This window comes from Scyliorhinus torazame, chromosome 1, assembly GCF_047496885.1.
Source record: "Scyliorhinus torazame isolate Kashiwa2021f chromosome 1, sScyTor2.1, whole genome shotgun sequence".
NCBI classification, from domain to species: domain Eukaryota; kingdom Metazoa; phylum Chordata; class Chondrichthyes; order Carcharhiniformes; family Scyliorhinidae; genus Scyliorhinus; species Scyliorhinus torazame.
In genome coordinates this window covers 55,609,804-55,629,214 of record NC_092707.1, presented here as the reverse complement: position 1 = coordinate 55,629,214, position 19,411 = coordinate 55,609,804, and the positions used below count along the sequence as shown (strand labels likewise).

Sequence of the window (19,411 nt, the reverse complement as noted above, 5' to 3'; positions counted from 1 at the left end):
TTCCCCCAATTTAGCACATTCACCCTAGGACCACACTTATCCTTATCCACCAGCCCTTTAAAACTTACTGAATCGTGGTCACTGTTCCCAAAATGCTCCCCTACTGAAACTTCTACCCCTGGCCGGGCTCATTCCCCAATACCAGGTCCAGTATCGCCCCTTCCCTAGTTGGACTATCTACATTTTGAACCTAGGTCAATGCGAGGTGATTCATCCTGTTTCATTTCTTTTACACTTTGTATCAGGTTATTACAGCCATTTGAGAGGGCTGTTAAGTGTATGTAGTTCTGGAATCACCTGTAGGCAAGATCAGGGAATGATAGCAGATTTCCTTCCCTAAAAGTCATTAATAAACCAGATGGTTTATTTTCACAATCAACAATGGTTTTGGGGCAGCACGGTGGTGCAGTGGTTGCCACTGCTGCCTCACAGCACCGAGGACCCGGGTTTGACCCCGGCCGCGAGTCACTGTCCGTGTGGAGTTTGCACATTCTCCCAGTGTCTGCATGGGTCTCACCCCCACAACCCAAAAGATGTGGAGGGTAGCTGGATTGGCCACGCTAAATTACCCCTTGGTTTCATTGTCTGCATTCCTGGGGCTTGCTTTTAATTCTAGATTTATTCATTGCATTTAAATTCTGCCATGGTGGGATTTGAACTCGTGTCCAGAGCCTCTGGATTACTAATCCAGTGGTGGTGACATTACCATTATGCCACCACCTCACCACTAAACCTTGACAATGAAATGTTCTTAATATCAGAAAAGCTGATTCGGAAGCTGTTACTCTCCCATGCTGTTGGTCAACCATGTTCGAGTAAAGTTTTTACAATTTTAGTTTTAAATTTCTTGTTTCCCTTCTGATCAGTAATATACAATTGTCATTCATCACAATTCATTTCTTCTTTTCCCTAGTGAGGGTGGATTCTTCAAAGCTCATCTGACCTTTCCTAATGATTACCCTTTGCGGCCTCCAAAGATGAATTTCATCACAGAAATCTGGCATCCAAATGGTAAAATTATACATCTAGTATTGATTTATTAATTGATGATATTGTCAGTTTTAAAATCTTCACTTGGGGTTAGGGGGGGATGAAGAGACTTTTGTGTTATTTTATTCTGTAACATTTCAAACCTCTGCTAAGTGGTGGCATAGTGTGAGGTGCAGTCTTCCTTGAAACCTCAATTACTGTTGATACTTAATATGAATCAGCATTTACTAGATGGATATGGTCCTCTGACAAACTTTTCTAGCAACTCATTTGCTTCTCTGGGTCACAAAGTGGATGAAAACCCTCCAGCAATGGTGTCATGGTTTCAATTATCATGAGGTGCAGGACTTACTATTTTGTTTTAGGAGGAGTTTGTGTGGATGATATATTTTGTTTTAACTGTCAAAAAAAATCTGCAGTACAGAAAGAAACTTTTGTTTTCTTATTTTTTAAAATTTAGAGTACCCAATTCATTTTTTCCAATTAAGGGGCAATTTAGCGTGGCCTATACACCTACCCTGTACATCTTTGGGTTATGAGGGCAAAACCCATGCAGACACAGACAAACTCAACACGGACAGTGACCCAGTGCCAGGATCGAACCTGGGACCTCGGCGCCGAGAGGCAGCAGGGCTAACCCTTTGCGCCACCGTGCTGCCCACAGATAGAAACTTGAATCTAGAATAATACCCCAATAATTGTGAACTGATATATTATAGAAACATTTTTAAAAAATAAATTTAGGGTACCCAATTATTTTTTTCTAATTAAGGGCAATTTAGTGTGGCCAATCCACCTACCCTGCACATCTTTAGGTTGTGGGGGTAAAACCCACGCAGACACGGGGAGAATGTGCAAACTCCACACAGATAGTGACCCGTAGGCAGCAGTGCTAACCACTGTGCCACCATGCCGCCCGATAGAAACATTTCTTTTTTTTTTATGTTTTTATTAAGAATTTATCAATAACAATACTTTCCACCTTACAAACAAACCTCCCGCCCCGTAACAAAGAAAAGAAAAAGAACTCGCGTGGCAAGACATGAACATGGCAAGTCAATAAGATACAAAATTTTGTACATTGGATTCTTCCCGTACATGTCAGTTTCCGGATCCTTCATGTGTTTTCTTGCTCAAATGACCCCCCCCCCCGAACAATGTCGTCTCCCCCCCCCCCCCCCCCCCCCCCACTGGGTTGCTGTTGCTGCTGTCCAACCTTCATCTAACGCTCCGCGAGATGGTCTAGGAACGGTTGCCACCGCCTGGAGAACCCCTGCGCAGACCCTCTCAAGGCAAACTTTATCCTTTCCAACTTGATAAACCCAGCCATATTATTTCTCCAGGCCTCCACGCTGGGGGGCTTCGCCTCCTTCCACATTAGCAAGATCCTTCACCGGGCTACTAGGGACGCAAAGGCCAGAATGCCGGCCTCTTTCGCCTCCTGTACTCCCGGCTCGTCCACTACTCCAAATAGTGCTAGCCCCCGGACTTTCACCACCTTGGATACTGTTCCCACCACTCCCCTCCAGAACCCCTCCAGTGCTGGACATGACCAAAACATATGGACATGGTTCGCCGGACTTCCTGAACACCTCCCACATCTGTCCTCCACCCCAAAGAACCTGCTCAGCCTCGCCCCCATCATATGCGCTCCATGAACCACCTTAAATTGTATCAGGCTCAGCCTGGCACACGAGGAAGAGGAATTAACCCTACTTAGGGCGTCAGCCCATGGCCCCTCCTCAATCTCCTCCCCCAACTCCTCCCATTTACCCTTCAGCTCCTCTACCAAAGCCTCCCCCTCTTTCATCTCCTGGTATATCGCCGACACCTTGCCCTCCCCGACCCATACGCCCGAAATCACCCTATCTTGAATCCCCTGTGCCGGGAGTAGCGGAAATTCCCTCACCTGCCGCCTCACAAACGCCCTCACTTGCATGTACCTGAAAATGTTTCCCGGGGGTAGCCCAAACTTCTCCTCCAGCGCCCCTAAGCTCGCAAACGTCCCGTCAATGAACAGGTACCCCAATGAACAGGTCCCCCATTCTTCTAATCCCTACCCGATCCCAGCTCTGAAATCCCCTGTCCATCCCTCCTGGGACAAACCGATGGTTGTCTCTGATCGGGGACCACACCGAGGCTCCCGTCGCACCCCTATGCCGTCTCCACTGCCCCCAAATCTTTAGCGTTGCCGCCACCACCGGGCCCGTGGTATACCTTGTCAGCGAGAGCGGCAGCGGTGCCATCACCAGTGCCCCCAGGCTCGTTCCTTTGCAGGATGCCGTCTCCAACCTCTTCCACGCCGCCCCCTCCCTCCATCACCCACTTACGGATCATTGCCACGTTGGCTGCCCAATAGTAACCACCCAAATTTGGCAACGCCAACCCTCCTTGATCTCTGTTACGCTCCAAGAACCCCCCTCCTTACCCGCGGGGTCTTGCTTGCCCACACAAATCCCGTAATGCTCCTGCTTACCCTCTTAAAGGTCTTCGTGATCACAATTGGGAGGCATTGGAATACAAAAAGAAATCTCGGGAGGACCACCATTTTAACCGACTGTACCCTACCCGCTAGCGAGAGTGGCAACATGTCCCACCTTTTAAAATCCTCCTCCATCTGTTCCACCAACAGCGACAAATTAAGTTTGTGCCGTGCCCCCCAGCTCCTAGCTACCTGAATCCCCAAGTATCGAAAGCTCCTTTCCGCCCTCCTCAACGGTAGGTCGTCTATCCCTCTTCCCTGGTCCCCCGGCTGGGTCACAAAGAGCTCACTCTTTCCCACATTGAGCTTATAGCCTGAAAAGTCTCCAAACTACTGTAGGGTCTGCATTACCTCAACCATCCCCTCCACTGGATCCATCACATACAGCAACAGGTCGTCTGCGTACAGCGACACTCAATGTTCCTCTCCCCCTCGAACCACCCCGTTCCATTTCCCCGACTCCCTTAACGCCATGGCCAAAGGTTCAATTGCTAATGCGAACAGCAGAGGGGACGGGGCACCCCTGCCTCGTCCCTCGATACAGCCGGAAATACTCCAACCTCCGCCGGTACGTGACCACACTCACCACCGGGGCTTTATACAGGAGCTTAACCCAACTAATAAACCCTCCCCCGAACCCAAACTGCCTCAACACTTCCCAGAGATACTCCCACTCTACCCGACCAAAGGCCTTCTCCGCCTCCATGGCTGTCACTATCTCCGCTTCTCCCTCCACCGATGGCATCATTATCACATTTAGGAGCCTTCGCACATTAGTATTTAACTGCCTACCCTTTACGAATCCCGTCTGGTCCTCGTGAATAACCCCCGGGACACAGTCCTCAATCCTCATGGCCAACATTTTTGCCAGCAACTTAGCATCTACATTAAGGAGCGAGATCGGTCTATACGACCTACATTGCAGTGGGTCCTTATCCCGCTTCAAGATCAAAGAGATCGTCGCCTCCAACATTGTCGGGGGCAGGGTCCCCCCCCTCCCTTGATTCATTGAAGGTCCTTACCAGCAACGGGGCTAACAGGTCTACATACTTCCTGTAGAACTCCACCAGGAACCCATCCGGCCCCGGGGCCTTTCCTGCCTGCATGCTCCCCAGTCCTTTAACCAGCTCCTCCACCCCAATTGACGCCCCCAAACCAGCCACCTCCTGCACCTCCACCCTTGGGAACCTCAACTGATCCAAGAATCGCCGATCCCCTCTTTTCCCCCTGAGGGCTGGGACCTATACAGTTCCTCGTAAAAGGCCTTAAGCCTCATTCACTTTCCCTGCACTCCGCACCGTAGTTCCCCTGCCATCTTGGACTCCACCTATTTCCCTCGCTGCCATCCTCTTACGGAGCTGGTGTGCCAGCATCCGGCTCGCCTTCTCCCCATGTTCATATATCTCCCCCCGTGCCTTCCTCCACTGTGCCTCTGCCTTCCCTGTGGTCAACAGGTCGAACTCCGTCTGGAGACTTTGTCTCTCCCGGAGTAGTCCCTCATCCGGAGCCTCTGCATAGCTCCTGTCCACCCTTAAAATCTCCCCCACTAACCTCTCCCTTTCCCTGCCCTCTCTCTTCACCCTGTGAGCCCTGATGGAGATAAACTCTCCCCTGAACACCGCCTTCAGCGCCTCCCATACTACTCCCACCTGCGCCTCCCCGTTGTCGTTGGCCTCCAGATACCTTTCAATGCACCCTCCCGCACACTTCCTCGTCTGCCAGAAGTCCCACATCCAACCTCCACAACGGGCGTTGGTCCCTCTGCCCCCCCAACTCCAGCTCCACCCAGTGCGGGGCATGGTCTGAAATGGCCGAATACTCCGTTCCCTCCACTTTCTGGATCAATGACCTGCCCAGAACAAAAAACAACAACCGGGAGTAGGCCTTATGTACGTGGGAAAAAAAAGAAAATTCTCTGGCCAAAGGCCTGGCAAATCTCCATGGATCTACTCCTCCTCTCTCCCCCCCCCCCCCCCCCCCATCTGATCCATAAACCCCCTAAGCACCTTGGCTGCAGCCGGCCTCTTCCCTGTCCTAAATCTGGAACGATCTAATGCGGAGTCCAGCACCGTGTTAAAATCCCCACCCATTATCAAACTTCCTACCTCCAGGTCCGGAATACGCCCCAACAGCCGTTTCATGAATCCAGCATCGTCACAGTTTGGGGCATATACATTCACCAGTACCACCTCCGTACCCTGCAACCTACCACTCACCATCACGTATCAGCCTCCCTTGTCCGCTACTATGTTCTTGGCCACAAACGACACCCCCTTTCCCACCAGTATTGCCACCCCTCTATTCTTCACATCCAGCCCCGAATGGAACACCTGTCCCACCCATCCCTTCCTTAACCTGACCTGATCTGCCACCTTCAGATGTGTCTCCTGAAGCATGACCACCTCTGCCTTCAGTCCCTTTAGGTGCGCGAACACTCGGGCCCTCTTAACCGGACCATTTAGGCCTCTCACGTTCCACGTGATCAGCCGGATTGGGGGGGTTACCTACCCCCCCCCCCCCCCCCCCCTCGCCGACTAGCCATCTCCTATCTTAGGCCAGTCCCGTGCTCGCGCCTCCCGCACCCTCCAGTCCCCCAGGCGGGGGACCCCCGCCCCGACCACCTTCCACTTTCAGTTCCCCCTCGGACAGTGCAGCAGCAACCCTAGACTCTGCTCTCACCCCCCCCCCCCCCCGCTAGATCCACATCTAGCTCTTTTGCTCCCCCCAATCCCCCCATATTACTTCCGTGAGTCAGCTGACTTCTGCTGACCCCGGTTTCCCCCGCCTTCCCGTTGATCTCCCCGTGTGGGAGTCTGTCCTCCGCCTTACCTTCCTCCACCCCCCCCCCCCTTTTGGCGCGGGAAAAAGCCCCTGCTTTCCTGAACCAGCCCCGCCCCCTATGGCGCAGCTCCTGTTGCGGCCATTATCCCAGTTCCCTCATCCCCGAGTCTCACCTCCCTCCAGCACCGACGCCCACATTCCCCATCATCATCATCTTGTCTACAGAAAAGAAAAAAGGAAATTTTAGGAATTTTAACTAGAACTCTACCCACGTCCCCATCCATCATCCCACCCATGCCATTCAATATTCTTTACCCATATTTACAACCACATCCACTCAGTTCGAGTCCAGTTTTTCCGTCTGAATAAAGGTCCAAGCCTCTTCTGGCGTTTCAAAATAATGGTGTCTGTCCTGATAAGTGACCCACAGTCACGCAGGCTGCAGCATGCCGAACCTGACTTTTTTTTATGCAGCACCGCCTTGACCCGGTTGAAGACAGCTCTCCTCTTTGCCACCTCCGTGCTCCAATCCTGGTATACTCGGATCACCGCGTTCTCCCATCTGCTGCTCTGCACCTTCTTGGCCCATCTCAGCACACTTTCTTTGTCCGCGAAGCGATGGAACCTTGCCACTATCGCCCTTGGCGGCTCATCAGCCTTGGGTCTCCTCGCCATGACCCGGTGAGCCCCTTCCAGCTCCAGGGGGCTCGGAGAGGCCTCCGCACCCATCAGCGAATGGAGCATCGTACTCGCGTACGCCCCGGCATTAGCTCCCTCCACTCCTTCGGGACGACCCAGAATCCGGAGGTTATACCTTCTCGACCTGTTCTCCAGGACCTCAATTCTCTCGGCCCACCTCCTGTGCACCGCCTCGTGCGCCTCCATTTTTACCGCCAGGCCCAGGATCTCGTCCTCGTTGGTATTCATTTTATCATTCACCACACGAAGCTCCACCGCCTGGGTCTTCTGGGTCTCCTTCAGCCCCTCGATCGCCAACAGCTTGGCGCCAGCACCTCCTTTTTCAGCTCCTCCACACATCGCTTGAGGAACTCCTGCTGGTCTGGCCCCCACGCTGCTCGCTCTCCGCCCTCCGCCATCTTGCCTTTTTCCCCTCGTTTTGGTCTCTGCTCCCGGGCTTCTTTCCTCGTCGTTCTACCGCTGATCTCTGCCATATATTGTATGGGGGGACCTCACTGCACCTTCCCACATGGGATTAAATCAAAAACTGCTCCGTTGGGCCTCCTCTGGAGAGCCCGAAAGTCGGTAGTCGCGGGAGTTGCCGAAACGCGCGGCTTAGCTCCGCATCTCTGCAACCGGAAGTCTATAGAAACATTTCTGAGGGTGTATTTTACAATATAAGTTTACACAAACTACTTGAAGCAGTATAAAAGCACAGGGTATACCCAATCTCTCCTAAATGATGAGCCATGCTTGAAGGTTTTATGAAAGCTGCAGTATCTAAGAGGAATAAATAGGCTATTTTAACCCCTTGAGCTTTTCGGCCATTCATTGAGGTCATGGCTGATCTGTGACCAAGTGCCATACACCTACCTTTGTATCTGGAGAAATAAAAGACCAAAGATATTAAGGGATATGAGACCAAGTTTAGCATTCCATTAACCTTTTTGATTATTTTCTAGGCCTGTTCATGGCATTTTAATGATCTGTGTACCTGGACGCCAAGTCTCTTTGGACCACTGTTTTTAGCTTTCACCATTTTGAGTTCCACCCTTTTTTTAGATCCAAATTGGATAACCTCACCATTTCATCTACTGCTTACAATACCGAGTCATTGGCAAGGCTGAATGTGTTTTCTATCCCATCACCCACATTGTTAATGAATATAGTGAATAGTTCAAATCCCAACACAGATCCTTGCAGGACACCACTAGCCAGTAGTTGCCCATTAAAGCACCCACCCGTTATCCTTGCGCTCTCTCTCTCTCTCTCGCCTACTCAGCTAGTTCCCGAACCAAGTCAATAATCTGCTTCCAGTACCAGGAGCTTCAACTTTAGTAATCAGTCTCAAATGCCTTTTGAAAGTCTAAGTTTTTTAAAAAGTAGATATTTTCCTGTTTACTACTTTAGTCATCGCTTCAAAATGTTCATCAAATTCATCAAGCATGATCTACCGTTTATTCATGTTGCCTCTCTCTGATCAACTGACAATTTTCAAGGTGTTCAGCTACCCTATCCTTTAATTATAGGCTCTAGCATTTTCCTGACAGCTAGGCTTGTGTCACACTCTGTATAAATGTATTTTGATTAACTGTTAATTTGAGTAGATTTATCTCTGACAATTTTGTTGAAATACCGACTGTCCATTTAATTAATTAGCTGTAATAAATTTTAAAAGGTATTACTGGAAATGCTCAGCAGGTCTGGCAGCATATGTGGCGAGATAAATTGTTAAGATCTGTGACTTGATGATGGGGAACGATCTGAAACCTTACCTGTTTATCTCCACAGATACTGCCAGATCTGCTGAGTATTTCCATAATTCACTCTTTTTATTTCAGATTTCGACAAGCCACTGTATTTTGCGCTTGTTTTGTCACTAATTAACCAATTGGGAAAATAATTAAAATCATTGTTTATTGTTACAGTTGCCAAGAATGGTGATGTGTGCATTTCAATTCTGCATGAGCCTGGTGAGGATAAATTTGGTTATGAGAAACCCGAGGAGCGTTGGCTGCCCATTCATACTGTAGAGACAATTCTCATCAGTGTCATCTCTATGTTAGCTGACCCCAACAGTGACTCACCCGCTAATGTTGATGCTGCAGTAAGTATTTTAGTAGAATTAGTGCAAGAGTTTACTTTTCACAAAGTAAGGTGATCAGAACTTTTTTTAAAAAATAATCTTGATTAGTGTCACAAGTAGGCTTACTGCAATGAAGTTCCTGTGAAAATCCCCTAGTCGCCACATTACGGCACCTCTTCGGGTACACCTGAGGGCGAATTCAAAATGTCCAATCACTTAAAAAGCATGTCTTTCGGGACTTATGGGAGGAAACCGGAGTACCCGGAAGAAACCCATGCAGACACGGAGAATGTGAAGACTCCACACAGACAGCAACCCAAGCTGGGAATCAAACCTTGGTCCCTGGCGCTGTGTATCAACACTGCTAACTACCGTGCTACCGCGCCGCCCTATCTGAACTTTTAATAAAAAGTTCTCTTGAATTTTAATGTATGTGCATTCACCACTGGTATCTGGCCTTTCCAAAGCCCTGTTCCAGTGTAATCCTCCTTCAATCATCCTGCATGTGAAATGATTGCAGCAATACCAGATTTTTCCACTTACTTTCATATTATCATGATACCAAAAATGTTGTGCAGTGATGATGTTGAATTATGACTTCACATTCCCAAACTAAGTTAATTCTGTTCTTCTAGGCCTTTTGTCCTCCCATAATGTTGTCACTTGCATTTAGAAGTGCCTGCAGAAACTTATTAATTATCATATTACACACTACATCCTGTTGTGAATTTTGCAGCACAGATAGGCTATTCAGTCTACTTGTGTCCATGGCAGTTCTCTGAAAGAGCTATCCACAGACCTATTTCCCTCCTATTCATCATGCCTATTTATTTTTTTTCTTTATCAAATATGCATCCTCTGCATTTTTAAAATGCTGTAGTGGATTCTGCTTCCAAGTTGTTTAATTCGGTGTTCCAACAATCCTTGGACTAAACTAAATTCTACCCTTTCTCTTCACACTCCTGGGGTTATCCTCCAGTAACTGAAACAGAAATACATTTTCCTACTTGATCAAAAACATCTCCAGAAAAGTTTTTAAATTTTAACTTTAGACTTTTGGAAATACCATAGACTAGATTTATCTTGGGTTTCATTGCATTCATTCCTCTCATGTGTTACTTGGATATGTTTCCGTTCGGAATGCTGCAGAAAGATGCAGTCTAAGTATGACAGATGGCAACCAGGGAGGTAAAAGTATTCATACAAACGTGGGAGTATGTTACACTTCTGAAGCACTGAAACAAAGTGTCTTGACGTGAAATGTATCCTACCATTTCTATTTATCCTCCAGTAGCTGGATATAATCATTTATACATCATTTGGGCAGTTGTTTGTTGCTTAGTGTAGCTGCTTAGTTACATAGCCATGTAGATAACAGAACATAGTAGGTGTAGGATTACCATAAGTACAGTTGGAAGGATCACATTCTAACACAATGCTATTAAAGTAGCTAACATTTTAAAGAAATGCGATTTGGGGTAAAAAGAAAACAAAACACTGGAAATTAAACAAGAATAGAAAATGCTGGTAATTCCCAGTTCATTGTGTACTTAACACAAGTTAATATGTTTTGTGTGCAAACCTTTGACAGACCTGAATAAATATAATTTTATAATATACAATAATTATATTAATGGGGAGAAAAATATTTACTCTGCTCCAGAGATTAAATTAATGAGTTGAATGAGCTGCAGGCAACTGTTATGTCAAAGATCATGAGGCAATGGAATAGCATTACAAGGAACAATGGAACACATTAAAAAATGAACTGGTGATGAAACCTAGGAGAGAAATGCTGAAAATGCGCAGCAGCTCTGAAAAGCAAACTATCAGGTGAGGTCTGAATGGGGACCTCGAGCTCAACATTCTTCCAAAGAAAGCTCTACACCGAAAATATTAACTTGTTTTTTTTTCCTTCCAGACATTGATAGAGCCATCCTTCAACATCATTACTTCTACCTGTGAAGGAAATGAGGGGTGTGACTAAGTTCCCTGACCTGCTAACCCTACTCACTATTTCTCCTTTGGACATTGCTATCAGATCCACAATCATTATCCTTTGCATTTCCCTCCACACTGTTTGGACAAGTCTTTGCGGTTCATGTTTTTTGTAAATGATTACATTATAACCTGGTGGCTGGCTAACTTGGCTACAGGTTGTCTTTTACTCTTCACCTGCCCACACTTAGCACAAGATGTCCTGCCCAAACTCAGTGGTGGTGGTATAACCAGGTCACTACTTGGGCCGTGCCTGCTCCTGTGGTACTGTAATAACCTGCACAGAACACATGGGGCTGGGTTGTTTTTCCCCATGTGGCTTGAGGAGTATGGGCTCCCCTACTAATTACAGGGCTGATACTATGTTGTATACAAGGTCATCCAGATAGGAACCAACCGAGAGAGAGGAGCCGGTGATGTTCAACCGGCCCCGTTGTGAATAGTACATATTATAAATAACATCTTTGTTGTATTGCTCGTCTGACACCCTTTGCCTTTATTAAAGGTAACTTCTCTTTTGAACACTCACCTTGCTTATGTATCAACTTCTCCTTTAAAGTTCTCATTTGCTATCTCCTCTCTAGTTCCACCCTAAATCTGTCTGAGCTGTCCTCCTTCCTTTACTCCCTCAGCTGCTGCTCGAGGTGATTGTTCATCCTCAATGATTTAGTCTCAATCAGAGCTTCTCTTCCCTTCTTTCTTTTGAATTCACTGTCTTAAATAAACCTTCTCTCCATTTTCACTGCCACCCCTCAACCATGCCATTTCCTCAGCAGCTCTATTCCCATGATCTCACACATTAACTAGACCATCTTTGTTGTATTATCATCCTTATCTTCTTAGTCCATTCCAACACTGCATCCATCTGCATTTGTCGGAAAAAATCTCCCAAGTCAATTACAACTGAGCTTTCCAATTGTTTCTGACCGTCTATTTTCTCCATCGCCAATACCATTTCCCTAACATTGGCAGCCTCTGTCCACCTTCAGTTCTATATCAATTATAACTGCACTTTTTCAAACTCTCAACTGCTTCCTATCCCATATCCTCACCACTGTTTACTGCCACTTCCATATCATCACCTGCCTCCACCCATCAGAGCTACTGGAAGTTGTAGAGGGCATCAGAAGAGTTACAAATGGTTAGAAGCTGTAAAAAAAAAAAAAAAAAAAAAGAGTTCAGATGGAAGGAAATTAGTTCAGGGGAACTGTAGAATGCTTTCTGGAACACTCTGTATATCTTGGAGAGGAAGTAGAAATGGGCAGGGGGACGAACAATGAGAAGGTTGGAGGCACTGGAAATGTGATCTTGGAAGTGTTATTACTAGTAACACTCTTGAAAGGCTGCGTTTTCTGCCTGCATTGATGAAATAGAATTGATTAGATACATATTGGTAGCAGAGGCAGCACGGTAGCACAGTGGGTAGCAGGTTCGATTCACAGCTCCAGGGTCCCAGGTTTGATTCCTGGCTTGGGTCACTGTCTATGTGGAGTCTGCACGTTCTCCCTGTGTCTGCGTGGGTTTCCTGTGGGTGCTCCAGTTTCCTCCCACAAGTCCCGAGAGACATGCTGTTAGGTAATTTGGACATTCTGAATTCTCCATCTGTGTGCCTGAAGAGGTGCCGGAATGTGGCGACTAGGGGCTTTTCACAGTAACTTCATTGCAGTGTTAATGTAAGCCTACTTGTGACAAAAAAGATTATTATTTAAGACACAAGTTTTATTTATTGAATTGTTCCGAACTTGTGGATAGTAATGAGCAGGGCAGACAAAGGGGTGAACAATTGGGTAGTGAGTCTTCAGTGGACAATAGGTGCCAAACAATCATGTTAGTGGCATCATGCATGCACCTATGGAAAAGTGGATGCCAACTTGCTGTTTCAATGCAGTAGTAGGAGCTTCAGTGCTCTTGAAAATGAAAGTTTGATAGGCAGATCATCGTCCAGAGGGAGATGGGAAGATTTAGCAGGATAGTTGGTGTTCAGCCTCAGCCAGGTAGAGGCCCTTTCACCACTGTACAATAACAATACCCCCTTTGTCAGAAGGTTTGATTGTTTGAATTGAAACAGTTAATAGAAAGCTACAAGACAAAGGGATCCTGGATTAAAAATCTAATGGGGAACAAGGAAATAGACATGACTAATACCATATCAGCAAATTGAATGAAAATGCATGAGGATAGAGAAGGTTGAAAAAATGGAATTAAATTCAGAGGAAGGATGAATCTTGATCAAAACGAAGATGCACAGATGCTGGAAGAAGAACTCCACATTATTGTTGAGCTTAGGGTTTGAGAAATGCAGAGACGCCAAATTAAATACAACTTCTATTGGCAAAAACGGTGTCTGCTGAGCCAGCTTTGTCACTCTTAGTTGAGTGGATTTTTTTTAACCGCAATATTATGCTTTCACGTAGAAAGAATGGCGAGATGATCCTAATGGTGAATTTAAGAGGAAAGTTGCTCGCTGCGTAAGAAAAAGCCAAGAAATGGCATTTGAGTGAATCCTCCCAACATTGTGGTAAGTGTTTTTTTCAAATTGCTGAGTTTTTTTAAATGGTCTTTTTAAATTGATACTGTGAAGCAGGAAAAATTGTGAATTCTTTTATTCAGATTCATGTGCTGGTAGTTCTTCAGTTTGGTTTTTATTTAACATTTATTTTAATATGACTCAACACACTCCTTCACTTCCTATGGTGAAGCCACAAGGACCTCACTCCATATGTTCCCCAAATGATGTGTATACGATGAAACTAATTGCATGCAGAATTTTATTCTATTACTCTGTCATATAGATGTGAACCAGTAACTCCTTGCACTGCTCAGTTGAGGAATTTACGACTTGACATTTAACTAACTACACTGTTTAAAACAGTTCAATTTTAGTTGCTATTGATGTATCACGTGTTGATTATTGTTTGGAATTAAGAAGAAATTATTTAATAGCACTTATGATCTTCAAATCTGACTTGGGTGTTAATTTAACTTTTATCATGAAGTATGTTAACTAAGCTGCCCGTGCTTTACATCAAATCCAGTTATCCATCTTGTATTCCATTGAATTTCTTCTAAGTTTCTTCACTGTAGTTCAAGAATTTGTTTATAACTTACGGGCAGCACATTTTGCTGCCTCACGTGCCACGGTCCCAGGTTTGGCCCTAGGCCACTGACCGTGTGGAGTTTGCACATTCTCCCCATGTCTGCGTAAGTTTCACCCCCACAACCCAAAATGATGTGCAGGTTAGATGGATTGGCCATGCTAAATTGCCCCTTGATTTGAAAAAAGAAATTGAATACTCTTTAAAAAAAATGTTTTTAAATAAAACAAATGTTTAAAGCATTTTGTTTTTAGAACATGAGCAATTATAAAGAGGTTCAGTTGAAGCAAATAAGTTTAAATGAAGATTTTGAACTTATATTAGAAAATATTTTGGTTATGTTCGGAGTTAAATAGCACCTGAAATTTGCGAGCAACAAATATTGTAGAATTCTTACCCCTTTGGATAGCACCAAGTATCCAGATGTAAAACTGTCTTCAGGATTATAGAGCACATCATTTTCAGTTGGCTTAGCTACAACAGATTTCGAAAGCTGCTATAGACTAAATCAACCTTTGAAGGTCATAATTATGTAGAATGAATGATGAAACAAATAATTAAAATGGTTGACTAAGAATATTTAGAAGTGTATCTGTACTCAATAATACTGACTTGTTCTGAAAGTGGTTATGACATATGGCTTAAGGGCCACAAGTCAGTAGATTTTGAGCTTCTGCCTTGAGTTTGCATAGTTTTAGTTGGTCAACATCTGTCTACTCCCTCGTGGCTTCCATTTTCATGTTTGTTTGAGCCAAGGATTCTTCTGTGGACTGATGTCAGCAGTGGCATGTGTTCACTCAAGTATCATTTCATTTATCATGGCCATTCACACCAGAGGAAGTTTTGCTTATTTTGGGTGATTTGACTTAAATGTAGAGAGATAATGCTTTTTGGCAACTAGCCTGTTTTTATGCAATGATCTAAATTAAATTAAGTAATTGATGAGCTTTTGTTAGTCAATGCATTTAGGGTTTACTGAAATGAACATTCAGGGTTTTTGTTGATTTTTGTTTTGTTAATTGGTAATAATCTGGAAAGGAGAAGACCATACCTTGCAGCATCCAATTGAGTGCATCTCTACTGTGCTCATATCCTTAAAAATATTTAAACTTTTGAAATATTTGTTCTGTTGATGGTGGACTTTTGAAAAGTATGAATGTTTTCTAATTTTAAATATTTCTATTTTTAGGGGTAGCTGAAACAAGAATTTTGCCTTTACCTGTTCTTACTGGTCTCTGGCCATAACATTAATGCAGCCTGCAGCTAAGAATTCCTTGCTCTTGAGCTTGGATAGATGAGTGTTCTTCTTCTGGAGAGAGATGTCATTGATAAGAACTATTGAAAGAAATGTCGCCCTCCGTTTAATGCAACAAAAAAAAAGTTCAAATTATCTTGAGTTTCATCTCAGTTATTTTCAAATCGTGCCGTGAATTATGTTTATTTATTTGAAAGAAATCAGACTGCTTATGAAAGTGTTGTGTTAAACAAGGCTTACTTTTGTATCTTTGAAGATTGCTGCTCTGCCTAAAGCAAATATAATTGATACACTTTGGGAATGATTTGTGACGTACTAGTTCACTGAATCATTTACTTACGTAGCATGTAAACTGTAAATCTACCTTTTTTGATTATTTTAGTTTAACAACTTCAAAAAATGATTCAGGTACAGTAATAATATTCAAGGCTGTGGAAAAAGATATGGGATGACTTCCCTTTAAAGCCACTTTTGGTGCTGTAGCAATTTCAGGAAATACGAAAAGTTCTGGGTGCTACAGTTGCCATTCATTTGGAAACTATGATTCAATGCAAAACTTTTGTTTAGTTATTCAAAAATAAGGAGCAGCTAAGAGTTTGGGGTGTTATTAGCTGTTTTCTTGCTGGAAAGTATAAAGATTGTATAAGTTCGACATTTGATCTGAGCCTAATAAACCAAATTTATTTTACAATCTGGTTGACTGTAACTAATAGTTTTGTCTGTCATGAAATTACTAATATAACATGACAGACAAAACAAATGGCATGTAGTTGTACAAACAAAATTAAATAATTTTAGCCTTAGTTGAAAAATGGAACCCTTCAAAACACTGGCTTTTATTTTTTCAGAAACTTGTTCACTTATTTCTTAAAAATTGATTGTTGATGCAATTATAATAATAACCAGAGATCACGTGTTCTTGGTTTTCTACAAAGCATCAGCTTGGTAACATGTCCAAAGCAGAAAGTTGTGGATTCAAGTCTAGATAATCTTGGCTACTATTTCAATCCACTCGTACGACTACTATATTACCAAAAACTGTCCTTTAGATGTAACATTAAACTGAGAATCCATTCACCTATTTCACTGGTTCAGTTGGATGTTTTAAGACTCCGTAACATTATTTGAATAAAGCATTTTGAAGATCAAGTCAATGCTTCTCTCTGAACCAATACCACTGCAGTAGATTGATCAGCTTGTTGCCATTTGAGATCTATTTTATGCAAAATATGCTGCCATGTGATTGCAAAGCACTTTGTTGTGTAAGAAATGCTTTGGGACTTTTGAGACATGACACAGCACAATATCCGTGCCAGTTCATTTGTCCTTTGCTCTTTCAGGTACTGACAATTTTATTTTTTCAATGACTGTTTTTGGCTCTTGTGAATTAGCATCACTTCCATCATTTATCCATTGATATTCTTGCTCATCTCTTTAGACTCTGATAGCTCCTCATTAACATTTATTTTACCCTTTATAACTGTTCAGACTTGCCTAGTGCATTTCTCATACTCTGGACAGGATAGTATCTCATTGTTCTATTGTAGATTTTTGTCCTTGCTATTTTGTTACTATGCTCAGTACAGCTCTGAATTTGTCACTCATTTCTTATAAATTGCAAATATTCCACTGCTCATCTAAAACTAAGAACCATCAGTTCAGAATGTGAACTAGTAGTTAGAATTTGTGGGACAGGATGAATGAGAATAAATACGTTGCTTAAAAAAAATAGCTGGACTGTAATAAAAGCGAACAAACTGCTGGAATTACAACACAAGTTCACTAACTTCTGAAGAGATAAGACAATTCACATCATAGAACAGGGCTATTCAGTTCATTGTGCATGTGGTGGATCTTTACTCATGCAATACAAATTGAATTATTTTTTTCAACTTATGGAAAATAATTAAAATTGTAATAGCCCCTGTCTTAAAAGACTGCAACAAAACATTTCATTCCTTAACAACCCACTGCATGATGTATTTCAGTGACTATTTTAAATGTATGATCCCCAGAGGAAATAGCTTTGTGTTCCAAGGTCATTTTTAAAACCACTCAAAACTATCCTTGGAGTGAAATCAGTCCCAAGATCAAGCTTAACTACTTTCCTATCACCATTTAGGTGAATCTTTGTTATATATGCTCTAGGGCTTTGCTAACTGTGGCCTGACCAATGCTTGTACAAATTTACAATAATTCTTTCCCTTTGTTCTCTTTACCCCTACTGTGAAATTGAAAATTAGCCAATTCAGAATTGTGTTTTCCTGGACGTAACTTTCAGATGATCAAATTGGAATTCTAGGCAGCTCACTCAACTCGCTCATCCATGCTCTTTCCCCTGAATGAACTCCTAACTTCACTTCCTTGTGGATATAATTTCATACGTAGCTTTTTAAAATTGCATCTGGCATGTCAGTATTACAATCCTCCCCCTTCCCGAACCCTTATTTGCTGTGAAGACGCAAAACGAACGATTGTTGCCTATGCCAAGTCTATATATATTAAGGATCAAATGTATCCAGAGTTTATCCCAAGAATTCAAGAAAGACTCATTTAATGCAACTTGATTTGATACAAAATATTCAATATCCCTCCTACCTACCTACATTCTGCACAATTTAATTTCCTCCATCAGTCTTTTCAAATAGACTTCTTTCAACAACTGACCAGAGGGAAAGGTGACATGGGCAAAATGTTTATTAGAACTAGCTGGTGACTTTGAAATGGTGAATAAAGCAGCTTCAAAGTGGAGTTGATAAACTAAGTGCGTACTTTGGTATCACCAAGAAAACAAAATTACCGATCTGAAAGATTACACAATACCTTAAGCACCTAAATTATACTGATAATCTATTGTAACTTTATTCATCTCCAGGGCAGCATGGTGGCACTGCAATCTCACGGCACCAAGGTCCCAGGTTCGATCCCGGCTCTGGGTCACTGTCCGTGTGGAGTTTGCACATTCTCCCCATGTTTGCATGGGTTTCACCCCCACAACCCAAAGATGTGCAAAGTAGGTTGGATTGAACATGCTAAATTGCCCCTTAATTGGAAAAAATGAATTGGGTATTCTAAATTTAAAAAAAAAAAAAAACACTTTATTCATCTCCTGGAATCCAATTTCTTAAGTACAAAAACTTGTCCCATGAGTAACAACTTTCAGACTATACTGGGCACTTGTCTGCGAGAACTGCAGGTACAAAATCAGATCACACCAATCTGAGGCAAAGTAGACTAGAGCGAACGCTTGTACATCGCTGCTTCTCCCCACTGTTGGTCATAGTGCCTTTAGCAGCTTAAATCCCATTGTCTGGAATTTCCTTCCTAAACCCCACCACCTCCTCAAAGTCCACCTCTTTGACAAAGGTTTTGTATCAATTCTTTGACTGGAATTATATTTTGCTTATACCAAATTAAACACCTTGGAACAGTTTTTACAGCAAAACTGCTACACAAATGGAAGTGTTTCCTTATAATACTTTCTCAGCAGAGAAATAAGATATTTTCTATCCTCTTAGCTGATGATACTGACTGTGTTACTCCAATATGAGTGTACTCTTTAGTTCTTAAGTCATAATTGTAAAACCAGTGCTATTTTCTATTTTTGAATATTTACATGCATCAAAACTTTACATTTATCAAGTGTAAGTGACAACTGATTACTCTGAAATAGTGTAACCGTATGAAATTTACTCAGCTGGATAATGAGGAATAAAGCTTATGCAATGACGACTGTGCCAAATTCTCTCCAGTATACACAAATGTACTTTTATTAAAGTATGGGTCTCTATGAATGGTTTAATAGAAAGATAGCTGCTATATCCTACACATTAAAACAGGTAAATGGAAGCATGCACAGCAAACTAAGAGCAGAAAATTTGAGCTGCAACAATTTTGGATTCAGCAAATGTATTTTTTAGGACTAAGTACTTAGTGGTATATGCAGCTAAACATTAACACAGTCAACATGCTGGCCTTGAGTCATGCTCAGTCCCACATCCAACTCAGTTTTAAAATTTATGGAATTAGTTTCCACCAGCTTTTCA

At 43.3% G+C, this 19,411-nt stretch overlaps 1 protein-coding gene across 1 annotated transcript in view; it reads left to right on the top strand.

Annotated features, from left to right (window-relative positions):
* ube2g1b (ubiquitin-conjugating enzyme E2G 1b (UBC7 homolog, yeast)) overlaps positions 1-19,094 on the top strand; it is a 75,995-nt gene extending 56,901 nt beyond the window's left edge. Inside the window, exons 3-6 of the mRNA XM_072495085.1 lie at positions 914-1,011; positions 8,860-9,038; positions 13,430-13,533; positions 15,300-19,094. Coding sequence (XP_072351186.1) covers positions 914-1,011; positions 8,860-9,038; positions 13,430-13,516 — 364 coding nt within the window. The 3' untranslated portion in view covers positions 13,517-13,533; positions 15,300-19,094. The remainder of the gene's footprint in view (positions 1-913; positions 1,012-8,859; positions 9,039-13,429; positions 13,534-15,299) is intronic.
* Positions 19,095-19,411: the final 317 nt, after the last annotated feature.